General features: G+C 41.9%; 2 protein-coding genes across 10 annotated transcripts in view; both read left to right on the forward strand.

The window, feature by feature from the left end:
* Positions 1–834: 834 nt before the first annotated feature.
* Positions 835–5,438, forward strand: plaua (plasminogen activator, urokinase a). The gene is made up of 11 exons (XM_031879738.1): positions 835–961; positions 1,557–1,650; positions 1,751–1,805; positions 1,898–2,036; positions 2,120–2,202; positions 2,291–2,332; positions 2,426–2,606; positions 2,724–2,869; positions 2,997–3,137; positions 3,228–3,376; positions 3,849–5,438. The coding sequence occupies exons 2-11, from the start codon at positions 1,600–1,602 to the stop codon at positions 4,041–4,043; spliced, it is 1,182 nt and encodes a 393-aa protein (XP_031735598.1). The 5' UTR covers positions 835–961; positions 1,557–1,599; the 3' UTR covers positions 4,044–5,438.
* Positions 5,439–7,618: 2,180 nt separating this feature from the next.
* The window catches only part of LOC116400699 (vinculin-like), a 23,061-nt gene continuing 17,634 nt past the window's right edge, over positions 7,619–13,045 (forward strand). For 7 of the 9 annotated variants that reach the window (XM_031878660.1, XM_031878709.1, XM_031878678.1 and 4 more), the window contains exon 1: positions 7,619–8,055. In XM_031878660.1, coding sequence (XP_031734520.1) covers positions 7,888–8,055 — 168 coding nt within the window. In that variant the 5' untranslated portion in view covers positions 7,619–7,887. The remainder of the gene's footprint in view (positions 8,056–13,045) is intronic. The other 2 variants (XM_031878717.1, XM_031878727.1) reach the window with 1 other exon arrangement.

Consider the following 13,045-nt stretch of genomic DNA (forward strand, 5'->3'; position numbering starts at 1 on the left):
ATTTAAAGACAGCCACTCTGTCATCTAAACAAGAGTCAAGTGAAGAGGGTGGCTGTGTGTAATACGTGCAGTATGTGTCATTTCTGGTTCTGATGTGCTTCAGTACATGTTGCTTTGTTTGTTTATGCTGAAAACAGTGTATGTTATTTTTATTGAGACCGCAAATGCACCACGACAAAATTAAAGAAATTAACATCTACTTAAATAGATGATGAATGATGATGAATCCCTGAGCTTTATTGTGATGTTTGCAAATTGACTACTTTGGTGGTACTTCCACCATAAATGCAACAGAGGAAATATCTCAAGTCTGAATTATATGAAATTGACGCAAAAGACATCAAGAAAGCTTTACTTTACTATAATGATGCAGTCCTACAAAATGGCACATCAATTTAGTCACTAAGTGTTTTAATGGGGCATTTGACTAAGCAAATACATAATATATATGTAACATTACCATATAGTGTGGTAAAATGTAATCTAATCTTATAAAATGTTATCTAATTCCAATTGAGTTAATTGGTATTAAACTCAAACCTGTCATACCTTTGAGCAGGATGTGCTCTTCTACACCCACAGCTGCAGCAGTTGTCATTGCACACATGACCAATTTTGGATATATTATTTTGAAAAGTCTCACTGTGGTTTAAGAGGGAATGATGGGGTGTTCAGTGTGTGTCACAGGAAATGACAATTTAGTTTGGTCAAGATTTTGCTGATCAGCAATTGAGCCCCAGTGATGTTTTCATATTGTCTCCTAAACCACTCCCACTGGCCCGTGTCTTTTTAAATGGGAGGTAAGACGTGGAGGATCAGCACTGCAGCACCAGAGCAACTAACAGAGTGAGTCTGGGTCAGCGACGACACAGGTGCATATCAGAGGATACAGAGAGGAGATCAAATCAACTGGAAGAAATAACAAAGAACTTCATCAGGATTTGCAAGTCTGGACAGAAAGGTAAGCTATAAGCAAGCTTTCTTGACTGTGACATTCAGCAAAATATAAGCAGTTCTGTTACTTTACTGTCTGAATGATAAGTCAATTATTTTAGTTGTTTTATTTGTATAGCCCAATATCATAAATCACAAATTGTGTTTACAATGGTACTATATAGTGAAGATGAAAGTGTTTGTTGACAGAAATCATGCAAAGTTAAGTTTAACCATACAACCATTTTGTCATTATTAACATGATATTGTATCTTAGAAATACCTAGAAATTCGATGTTTGAACTGTACGAATTGCAAAACTGCTGTGATGTAAGGGTGTGCACATGCATAGAGTAATCAACGAACATAAATTGATATTGCACTGTACAGTGTTTACAGTAGAGTGCGCACACATCTGTTGCTCTCACGTTAAAAACTCTCCAGCACCGTTTTTCCTCTGAGACAAAGACAGCACATGTCCGTTCAGTAGTCACACTTATATCGTCCTGCCATGTGCATTTAAATGACCTCCACATAAGGGCACAGGAGCTTTGAATCTAGTCTTCCAGTTTACTTTGGGTCCATTTCTGTAATTTTGTTTCTTTTTTTCTGTCCATCTTCAGACAAAAATATCCCCAATAAGGAGAAGCAAAACCAGAAGTGAAGATGAACCTGTTAGTCATTATTGCCATCTTTGCAGGTTTCAGCGTTGATGTGGTAAGCATTAATAAAAGGAAGTAACTTTAAGTTTATTAGACATACAGAGGAATGCAGGGCGTTTTAAAGAAATTCTTTTTTTTGTCTGTGCTTCCTTCAGACTTTTTCACGAACTAAAAATAGTTGGTTACCTAAACCTCATCGCACTAACAGGGGTAAGCCAACTGTCAGGGCAACACTTATTATTCTGCATTTGTTACATCTGGTGAGAGACATTAAATGTCTATTTTTGCAATGTGATCCTCAGAGATGTGTCAGTCTGGGGATGGGAGCAGTTACAGGGGATTTGTTTCTGAGTCGGCATACGGACGAAAATGTCTCAACTGGAACAGGTTTAACATCCCCTCAGGAGCTTCAAAGGGACTTGGCGACCACAATTACTGCAGGTATACTTTAAGTCACCAATCTGGGGCCGAGACATGTTTCGGAGAGGTATCATGTGTTTAATATTATTTCACTTGAATGCCAGGAATCCTGACCAGATGTTGATGCCGTGGTGTCGTGTCCGAAGAGGAAGGAGGATCGTGAGAGAAGTCTGCAACATTCCCAGATGTAAGGTTTGATTGGGGATTTTAAAATCATTGAAGTATTGTATGTTTGATTTGGATCTTTCCATTAATGTCTCTTTACTGATTTACAGGTTCTACACCAACAACAAAACCTCCACCGGCTGTGGATACAGGTAAGATGTGTTGTTTAAATATACTATTTCCTAAATATCATCTTGTGATTCTTTCATCATCGCTCACTGACTCGTCACTGTGTGTCCCTGCAGAGCTGACATGTGGTGAGAGGTCTGAGCAGAGGATGCACAAAATCGTGGGTGGTTCTTTCACACCCATAGAGTCGAACCCGTGGGTCGCCGCTCTGTTTCATCAGCGCAGCGGTTTCCTCTGTGGTGGCTCTCTCATCGCACCATGCTGGGTTCTCACAGCTGCACACTGCTTCTCTGATGGGTGAGAAAAAACACCCACTTACAAAATACAATGTACTCTTGTTTCTCAATGCAATATGACTTAGATATGTAGATATGTAGGCCTTTGTTTACATCGTTGTGTTTGTTTTTTGTTCAGTGAGGAGACAAACATCAAGCTTCTGAATGTGTACCTGGGGAAGACTGCCATCAATGACACTGATGCTGACAGGGAGCAGCGCTTCACTGTGGAAAAACTGATCATCCATCAACATTATAATGATTCCAACTATAACAATGACATAGGTGCGCAGACTGTTACTGTGTGTGTGTGTGTGTGTGTGTGTGTGTGTGTGTGTGTGTGAAAAAGATAAAGAGCTGTACGGGTGCTTTGTGTGCAGGATTCATAGCTGTGTTTGTCTTTGCATTTCAGCACTGTTGAAGATCAAAAGCAGAAATGGAGGATGTGCGGTGAGGTCAGCGTCTGCACGGACGGTGTGTCTTCCTCCAGCTCACACTCAGCTTCCTGCAGGATTTCAGTGCAGCATCGCAGGATTCGGGAGGGAGAGATTCAGTATGTACTGCAGAACCTCTAACCCACAGATTCATTAACCTGATCTCTGAGCCGTTTCGCTGATTCTTACTGACACTGTGTTGTCTGCAGTGGCGATGCGTTACTCGCAGTTACTGAAGAAGGCCGAGGTGAAGCTGCTCTCGCAGACTGACTGCACAAGTCAATCGGACTATGGAGGTCGCCTCACTGAGAACATGATCTGTGCTGCGAGCCCTGACTGGAGCACTGATGCCTGCCAGGTGAGCAAAGTCTATGAATGAATGTCTTCGACCTTGCTTTGAAAGTCAGTGCAAAAACAGAAAAAAGAACAGAACTTATGCAACATGTTATTAAGTTTCAGCAGCATTAAAGGAGATTCTCTTCCTAAGGTTATTGATTATATACAACCAATAATTACTCAAGGGTTCAATAGAGGAATTTAGTTTCATTGTATAAATGCTGGCTCAGCCTAAAATAAGAATATTTTGATGAATAATTAATACTTGGATATTAATCATACAATTTATCACATTTAAATATATTGTGGTGTACTGGTGGCTCAATGGGCCAAGAAGACACGCTCATTTGTCCACAATATGGTTGCTTCAAATCTCAGGTCATTGTTTTGTTTATAGACAGTCAGTATCAATATGAGCATTTATAACAACAAACTTCATGATTGGATCTCTTCATGCTGTGAGCGTGACTGACTGTTGCATCCTCCTCTCACAGGGTGACTCTGGTGGTCCGCTGGTGTGTGAAGCGGCAGGTCGGATGTTTCTGTTCGGGGTGGTGAGCTGGGGCGATGGCTGTGCCAGTAGGAACAAACCAGGGGTTTACACACAAGTCACCAACTACAACAAGTGGATCGCAGCCAAAACTGGGCTCTCCAAATACACCACAGGATTCATGTATCCCACAAAATGAAGCAATGGCAGAAAGTTGGGCATCATATTTCTTAAAAGTTAATATTTGGTAGCAGTTTTGTAGCTGATGGGCATTGCTGTTTTGCACGTTGACGATTTAATGTAACCGTTCGAAGTGAAAGTTTTTTTTACTGTAACATATTTTACTGTATATAGTGTATAATACTTTTGTATCTGGACTTTTCATACCAAGAGTAGGACTATTTTAAAAGCTATTTGAAAATAAGTATATTTATCTAATTTAATGTATTAACCATTTCCTCCAGAAGGCTGGCCCTGCTTTTGTGCATTTATTTATAATAAATTAAATATTGACATTACATATTCATCATGTTCATGAATCTCCAAGGCCCAAATGTGTCTCTCTCTCTCTTTTACATGATGTGCACACTCTATTCAACACACGCAGACATGTTCCTGTGTTGACACTGCATGCCTAACGAAGAGTAGAGAGCATGTGCTAGAAGACTTAAATATGTGTCCTAACAAGTGAATACTGTATCTTATGAAATGAACTGCAGAAACGTAGACATCCAAAACAACTGAGTTGGCACTCAGACATTTTGTGTGTACTCTTTCAGTTCAGTTTGTCCTTCAGTGAAAGATAAGTCAAACACTGGAGGGCACTGTTGGGTAAAAAATGACATTTCGGCATACTGAAACATACTGAAAGTCACAAGTATGTTAGTATAAACAACAATGACATCCAAACTGAGTCGGTATCGTCATAAGTGAAGACACTTGAAGGTTAAATACACACTTGTTACACTTTTTAGAGACAGTGAATAGTGGGATGCAAATTATTGAAGATACATATGACACATAAGAAAGCAATGCCACTTGTTCTTCTTGTCTGACTTGACTTCCAGCTTATATTTGCTTTTTATGGACAGTGCACAGGAAATACTGCAAATAATTAACATTGTTTAAAACCTTCACAGGGAAGCTCCTCACACAAAATGATGTTGGTGGAGTCAAACCAAAGGAATGGTCTGATCTCTTGTTTCTTATGTTGAGGTTGTAATGGAGAGATAGAAACTCAGAGTTCAAACCATAAATAAACAACTTTATTCATCAATACACCAGAGAAGCCTTTTCTTAATACAACGATATGCTCAGGATTACAAATAGATGCATGAAAAATCTAAAAAAAATAAAATGAAGCATGATTGGGATAAAAAAAGCGACAAAAGAAGATTGATGGATTAGAGATAAGATTTAATATGGTTAATGATCAGGAACATGCTGATGTTTAACAACGTTTACCCTGTTCATCATCTTAGTTTAACACAAAACACAAAGCACAGCTGAGGCTCATAATGTCATTAATGATTCAGGTACTATGAACCTATTGGACAACTCTACCTGATGATGGTGCTATAGATGAAAAGTCAGGGGATCACCAAAGTTATTACAATTCATCGTGAGGGGAGCATAAATGTGTGTATTTAAATGTCATGACAATTAATCAAATAGTTGTTAAAAACATTTCACTCAAAGCCACAAATGTCAACCTCCTAGTGGCGATAGAAGAAGAGTCAGGGGATCAGCAAAGTCACAAGGTTTTATCCTCTGGGGACCATGACTGTTTGTGGCAGTCCATCTAATAGTAGTCAAAATATTTTAGTCTGGACCAAACTAAACATAAGGTGGTTCATTTTATCAGGATAATTGATGCCTTACTGTATTGTCACAATATAACAAATTACAAAAGATAGCGAGCGCTTACTTTGGGTGTACAAACACCAGCTGCACATAGTTTCTGTCCCAGAATCAGCTGCAATGAAGGCAAAGTAGGTCACTACGCTTTTACTCTTCTTAATGTAGGAGAAACTATTGTTTATATCCATATGTAGCATGGTACAAATCAGAGTAGTTCTGCGAAACATGGTTCTGAGGAGAAGGCAGAGCGTCACCTCTTGTAAGACAACTTGTGATTCCCAGGAACGTCTCAGTGTGGAGCAGCGAGTGTTTACATGCTCAGTTGTCCACTGACTCACACCCCATACCTCCATCACCCACACCCTTCCCAAAAAAAGCAACATGTCACAGGAACGCTGAGCACCACTGCTCCAATCATGACAAACAATCGATCAATGCAAGTACATATACAATGGCAACACAAAGAGATGACTGATGAATTGTGTTGCAATCATTTTAGCACACTCTGTTGCGCTGAACAACCACAATCCAACTGGTCATCGCGTCATTATTGAAAGCATACTTCAAAACCTCTCTAAGCAACCTGCTGCAATGCTTTTTATCAACGTCTGTTTGGACAAGTCCACATATACAGATGGTTCACAGCAGTGCTACTGGAGCCAATCACAGTCGGTCAAATTCATTCTCAATTACTCACCGTAAGCAGTTTACTTTACTGCTTCTCTACTCTGCCTCCACCCATATATGGATTTGAGATGCTGCGAGTATGAGTCTTACTCCTCTTTAAGGACAATTTCTGAGGAAGAGGAGAGGAGAGGAAAGGAGGCAATGGATGAGAGGAGAGGAGAGGAGAAGAAAGCAGAGTACCAGGGTGTATTCTAACCAGGTGGACCGGAGTGTCCAGTCCCTCTGGTTTGGATTGCAGCCACTTGTCTACACCCACATTAGGGACACACACACACACACACACACACACACACACACACACACACACACACTCAGGAGGGTCAGTTGATCTTTGGTCTCCGGGTTTCAGAGGTATAAATACCACTGTTTTTGATGCGGGGCTCTCCAGTTTCCCCAACACAGATTCAAATCAGTGACCACAACTCAGCAACCACACACACACACACACACACACACACACACACACACACACACACACACACACACACACAAAACACCCATTACAGTTAAATCAGATTATTTCACTTTCAAATGCTACCTGTCAGGTGGGTGTCAAACCAGTGGGACGGCTGTTCATCTGGGATTCTCCGAGTCAAAGTAAAGAAGTTGGAGAAAGAGTGTGTGTGAGGGTAAGGTTTAGGATCTGAACGTCTCCTTCTGCTGAACAGACTCCTTCTTTCAGCTGCAAGTTGAATCCTTGGTCTTTATTTAGACCTGGACATTTAGGCCCGGAGACATGAACTCCTGACCCACCTTTCAATGAGCATAGATCATATGTCAGATGAAGGTTTGAAGCTTCATTAAAACACAACACACCACCAGTTTTCTTCACCATTAGGGTGCAGCTCCTGATCTCATCTCCAGTGTTGGTTTCACGAATGGGAAGCGGACCTTTATCAGGCTGCACAGAGCAGCTTCCCAACACTATCAACAACTCTATCTGTTGTTAGCCCCCTCCTCTGCATATAATCTGCCACATCTTGGAATCACAATCTCTTCCAATGAAGTTACCCCAACACTTTCCTTTTTGGGGCCACTGGCATGCATGACGTAATTTGGGAAGCGCTTTCACTCGCAGTGTGTGTGTTTGGTGTGTACATGCGTGCGTGCGTGCGTGTGCGTGCAGGGAAAGCGTCAGTACACCAACCCGCTTGGCAGCTTTATTCCTTGGCTGTGATTGGACGAAGGGCGGTGATTCCTTCTGTCACGATTTGGGTTGCTCCCACCGGAGGACACCGACCGTCAGAGTCCAGCCTTTACCGAGGTGCTCACCAGAGGAGACGGTGTGCACACCGGCAGGAGAGACGCGCGAGGGTTTCTCAGGGGCTGGACTGACAACTCGGGATTTGTCCTCCTGTCGGTGTCAGTGAGGAGAGGAGAGGAGAGAGGAGGAGAGGAGAGGGAAGGAGAGGAGAGGAGAGAGGGGGGGATCTATAGTGCTGGAGCGACCAGCCGCCTTTTCTTCTTTTCTGGGGCTGCGGTAAACGTCGTTCACGATGCCGGTGTTTCACACCAAGACCATCGAGAGTATCCTGGAGCCGGTGGCCCAGCAGATCTCCCACCTGGTCATCATGCACGAGGAAGGGGAGGTGGACGGTAAAGCTATCCCAGATCTGACGGTGCCGGTGGCCGCGGTGCAGGCGGCAGTCAGCAACCTTGTACGGGTGAGTCCCGAGTTTGAACCAGTCCGTCAATTCACTGAGAGCCTCAATGGCAAAGTGTGTGCATCCAGTTAGCCCGTCATCCAAACTTCATAAATCGACATTCGTGGAGATAAACTGGTGGTGACTGGTCTGACTGTATGCATGGCTCTCATTTAATCAATCATACATGATTACAACAGTAGGTCAGCACACGGTCCTGCACTACACATGGAGCAGTAAAACACAGCCTATGTGGCTACCGGATAGATTTATTGCAATCCCATCTTGATCTTTGCTCGCCATTACAATGATAAAACTGCCACACATCCAGCTGACGCCCATGCGTGTTTCATGAGCTCATGCAGCAGGCTAGATTTTTGATTGTCATTTTTATTTTTTGCAGCAGTATGTCAAACTTTGCCCTAATCAGGGGGCCAGTGAGCTCAATGAAGTTTGTGGGGCGGAAGAGACGAGTGCTGATTGAATTGAGAGGATGCTCTCTCTCTCTCTCTCTCTCTCTCTCTCTCTCTCTCTCTCTCTCTCTCTCTCACACACACACACACACACACACACACACACACACACACACACACACACACACGCACACAAAAACACACTGTGATAGATAGATTATTGCAGAATTTTCAATTTGTAGAACAATTACTTTATATTCATATAACACCCATATAGAATATATACGTATATACTCTGTGGTCATTTATCAGACTCACACCTCTCCCCCTCCTACATTTTCCTCCCCGTTCTCACTTTTCCTCGCTCCTTCGACCCCACTTTACCTCTCCCACTTCACCTCCTCTGTGTCTGTCACCTTGAGTCTAAATAGTCATTTTGTATAGAAAGAGACAAGCTTCAGTCAGACAATGATGTCTCCTCTGTAAGCACTGACTGGAAAAATCAATACGGGCCACATCATTAATGCCGGTCCAGGTCATTGTCATTGATGCCTGGGCAACCGGGCTTCACTCACTCAGGAGAAATCAGAAGCAGGCATTCACTCATTTCAGCTTTAATTATCGAGGATGAAAAGAAGTTGGTTCCATGTTAATTTGAGCCTAAATGTATCTCTAAGGATGGGAGGCCACACTTGGAGCAGACTTGATCAGACAGGATGCCACAGAAGCTGTTGAGGCAGGTTGTGTGGCAGACTTGGGAGGAGCTGTCTGTGCTCTGTTGGGCATCTTCGTGGTTGTATTTTGTTCGCACCTTTATGTAAGTTTTTATTGTATTCTGCTGCATATTCCTTATAAGCACATCCCCTTAGTGCTGATCTTCTGGCCATGGCTCCTCTGTACTTGTTTTCAGTTGGACTGCCTTTTTGAAATATAGTTTGAAACTGTTACTTATGATGCTGCGATGCAGGGGACCACGATTACTCGTCTGGAAAGGACTAAACTGCTGGCTAGATGCCATTTTTTTGTGATATGTGTAAGAATACATCACAATAATTTTGAAGAATAAGACAAACATTTGGATTATGCAAATCCACTCGAGGAAGATCATTCATATTTTGCATTGTCACGGTCGACCTTCATTTTTATCGATGACTGGAATATATTCCATTGTTTTGTCAGTTAAAAGTGTGAAAAAAATTAAATGCGTGGAAAAATATTAAATCTATGACATGTTACGTTATTAAAAAGTTACACTGCAAAACCTTTGAGTACAAACTGCACACTGAATTTAAGTTATTAGTGAATTTTAAATCGCCAGTCCACCCAAACACACAAACTTATTTCTTTGTCTTAATCAGAGTGATCTATAGTTATCTGGGGTGATTTGCAGTGGTTTGGAGACATCACATGAAAACTATGTCAGTGGAAAGTCTGAAAAAGTTTTATGGGGCGTGCTGTGTGAATTGTTCCTTAAAAGTAGTTTAGAGTGAATAAGGCTCTTTTATTGTTCTAATAGTCGTCACATTAAAGTTTTGAATAGTTCACACATAATGCTGCTGCTTCCCTGTGCAAGGACACTTAAGATCATTTAGATAAATATCTCATTAACTGATAATGAAAAGGGCTATTCAGTTTGAACTCAAACGCAGTGCCGTATCTTAATGAAAAATCCCCCTTTAATGCGATACCATCCAGCTGCACCGAGTCCTTGATATCCCATTGCTACCGGGCACACCTCCCCATCTCTCTCTCTTTCTCTGCTTGTCCACGTTGATCCATTCAGTTGATCCATCCAGACAGTGAGCAGAAGGAGGCTAATAGCAGCCTCAGGCATGTCTCTGGGTTTCAGATAATGGAGATGCAAGCTTACAGGGAGCGATGAGGGCTGAGGACACGGTGACACTGGAAGGTGTCGGACAGAGGAAATGCTGTCAGGATGGAGCGATACAAATATTAACACAATAGAGGAAAAGCAAAACATGCAGATAACTCTCCTCAGATCCTGTCTTTTCCTAGCATTTAACGTTGCATTTTGTACCGTCAGACACTCATGATAGCAGCACAGCTAACTACATACACAGTTGAAAAAGTAATTATGAGTAGTTGTGTAGTCCACTGATGAGGAGAGGAGTGGGAGTTAAGAGAGAGTAAGTGGATGACAAGAAGGTGTTGAAAGAGAGCACTAAAGGTGCTTGAGAACAGAGCTTGCAAAATCAGCACTGGATGGTTGCTGGGCAGGTCAACTTAATTAGATGTAAAAGACACCTTAATCGCAAATACACACACACACACACACTTCAGAGGACACTTTATTTTAGAAAGCTGATTCATTCCTACACTTGCGCAGTTTGAGCTAAGATATAAAACAGTATACAGCAACATGCCACCATCACCTCGAGAGTCCCACTGCACCCTGATACAATTACCCCGTCCAGGGTGGGCTAGCTGTGGGGGGTACTTAAAATCTAGGTCACTGAGACACTTAGACGCACATAACAAGATGGTGTCAATCTCAATCTGTCAGAGGTTGTGAGTGGGTTGACGCTCATTCGACTAAAGATCTGCAGGATGCTGTTTGGTTGAAAGTGTGAGCTTGCCGAAGTTGTGCGGATGACAGAGAGCGAGCCGCCTCGGTGATGTTTGTGAAGTATCTGCTCCTGAAGGAGTCAACATAGATCCTAAGTATGTCTGGGGGGAGGGGGAGGAAGGAATAAATAGATTCACCGTTGACTGAAGTTACCACACACTGGTGAGAGAAAGAGAGGGAGAAGGGGGAGACGATGGAGAAGACGGATGCGAGGAGTGAAATTGTCGACTGAAACTATCAAACAGCGTGATGAAGAATGAGGAGAGGAGGGATGGAGTGATGGGGGGATAACCACTTTCAGTCTGAGTCCGGCACCCTGTGAAGGAGGGAAAGTGTCTCTGGTGTCTTCAGACCAGACTCTGCCAAGCCTCATAGTCCATCCTCCCGCCTTCAACCCCCTACATACACACACACACACACACACACACACCAACTGTCCTCAGCCTGCTCTGCCATGTAAATATGAGCCATCTCTTCTTGTTCATTGGCAGACTCAGGATGAGTTAGTTTCCGGCTGTGTGTCCACACATCTCAGCTGCTTCTCAATCTGCGTTAAATCTACTCCTGGCTTATGTTATATTACAAAATTATATCCATTTTCTGTATCGTGTTCTCAAGTGCTTAAATGGTTAGTTAGTAAATTGGTGTGTTAATTGACAGAATGTTGATATATTTCATCCTGCTCAATGATGTAATTTAGGATCAAATAAGTCATTTAGGTGTCTTTGAAGCTGCCCTAAAGTGAGAGGAAATGATAAAAGTTGGTATGCAACAGCTAATGCTGAACCTCAGACGTTGTGGTTACATTGTCCAAGACATTATCTAATAAAATAATTATTAGGCATTACATGCAGGATTGTCTTGATTGAACTGATTCCATGTCCTATGTAAAATAATAAGTCTATAAAAAGAGAAAAGAGCTGAAACCACATCAGAGCCGACGCCTCTGAGATCAGACTAATTGTATTGTGTCAACTTTGATTGACAGCCGTCTGTTTCCTGCTGAAGCCGTCACACTTTACGAGTTGTACAACAACACACACATCACACTGTCAATCCAGCAGACTACTTCACTTCTCATTAATTATGTATTGAATAATCGATGCCAAGCTTTGCTGATTACAGGAAACTCTGGAGCTCACACAGCTCCTTGATCAGTCACCTGATGTTACTTTGTGAGTTTGTCCAGAGGGTTTCATCACGGTGAGCTCTACTCGTAGAGCCTCATTCCTCACAGTTTAGAGCTGGAAAAATTCCCTGCATTTTGTAAACAAGGAAATTCACCAACATATATTTAAGCCTTCGAATATGTTTTTGCATATTTTCGTAGGGTTTGTGAACACTCATTCGTACAGCACTGCCAGACATACAGTATCAAACTTAGACCTAAATGAAGCATAGTAGGATGCAAAAGTATACTTTAATTTCAGAAGGGTGGAATGATCATGAACTATGTCTTATTTATGTGTAAAAGTTCATTCTCTCAGTACTATCATTACATGTTGTTGGTGTCTTTGCTGTAGTTGGATATTGAATTACAGGTTAAAGGTAAATTAAATTCATGCTTAAACACTTGAGCTTGATTGGTAATTTCAAAGCAAGAGTTATTTTGTGTTACTTACATTAGTTAGACAAAGATGAAAACACTGACCATTCTTGTTCCTGTGGTTCATAAAATACAACCACTGACAATAATTATTGATGTTTTACTTGTACAAAGCATAACATTGACTGGAATTGCTTTTCTTGCTTTATTTTAGTGTAGACCAGAATAGTCGACAGCAGCATAAATGACTGTAACGGCAAAGTGGCTCAGTGTTGTGGAGGTGAATCTGTGTTGCTTGAATGCGCTGTGTGATGGCTGCCTCCTGAGTCTCTGGAGCCAGAAAGTCTATTAACTGACTTTCATCGATGCAGCAGCAAGAGACTGATGTCATCATCTTACTGTAATTGCATATCAAGTGTGTGTGTGTGTGTGTGTGTGTGTGTGTGTGTGTGTGTGTGTGTGGGT

Source organism: Anarrhichthys ocellatus, unplaced genomic scaffold (genome assembly GCF_004355925.1).
Source record: "Anarrhichthys ocellatus isolate YVR2014 unplaced genomic scaffold, GSC_Weel_1.0 scaffold3, whole genome shotgun sequence".
Taxonomy (NCBI): Eukaryota; Metazoa; Chordata; class Actinopteri; order Perciformes; family Anarhichadidae; genus Anarrhichthys; species Anarrhichthys ocellatus.

Bases quoted from the DNA above. Each gene is read 5' to 3' on its own strand.
- plaua (XM_031879738.1), top strand. From the start codon at position 1,600: ATGAACCTGTTAGTCATTATTGCCATCTTTGCAGGTTTCAGCGTTGAT. The intron at 1,651-1,750 runs GTAAGCATTAAT...TGCTTCCTTCAG, and splicing joins CAGGTTTCAGCGTTGATGTG to ACTTTTTCACGAACTAAAAA. The intron at 3,377-3,848 runs GTGAGCAAAGTC...CTCCTCTCACAG, and splicing joins GGAGCACTGATGCCTGCCAG to GGTGACTCTGGTGGTCCGCT.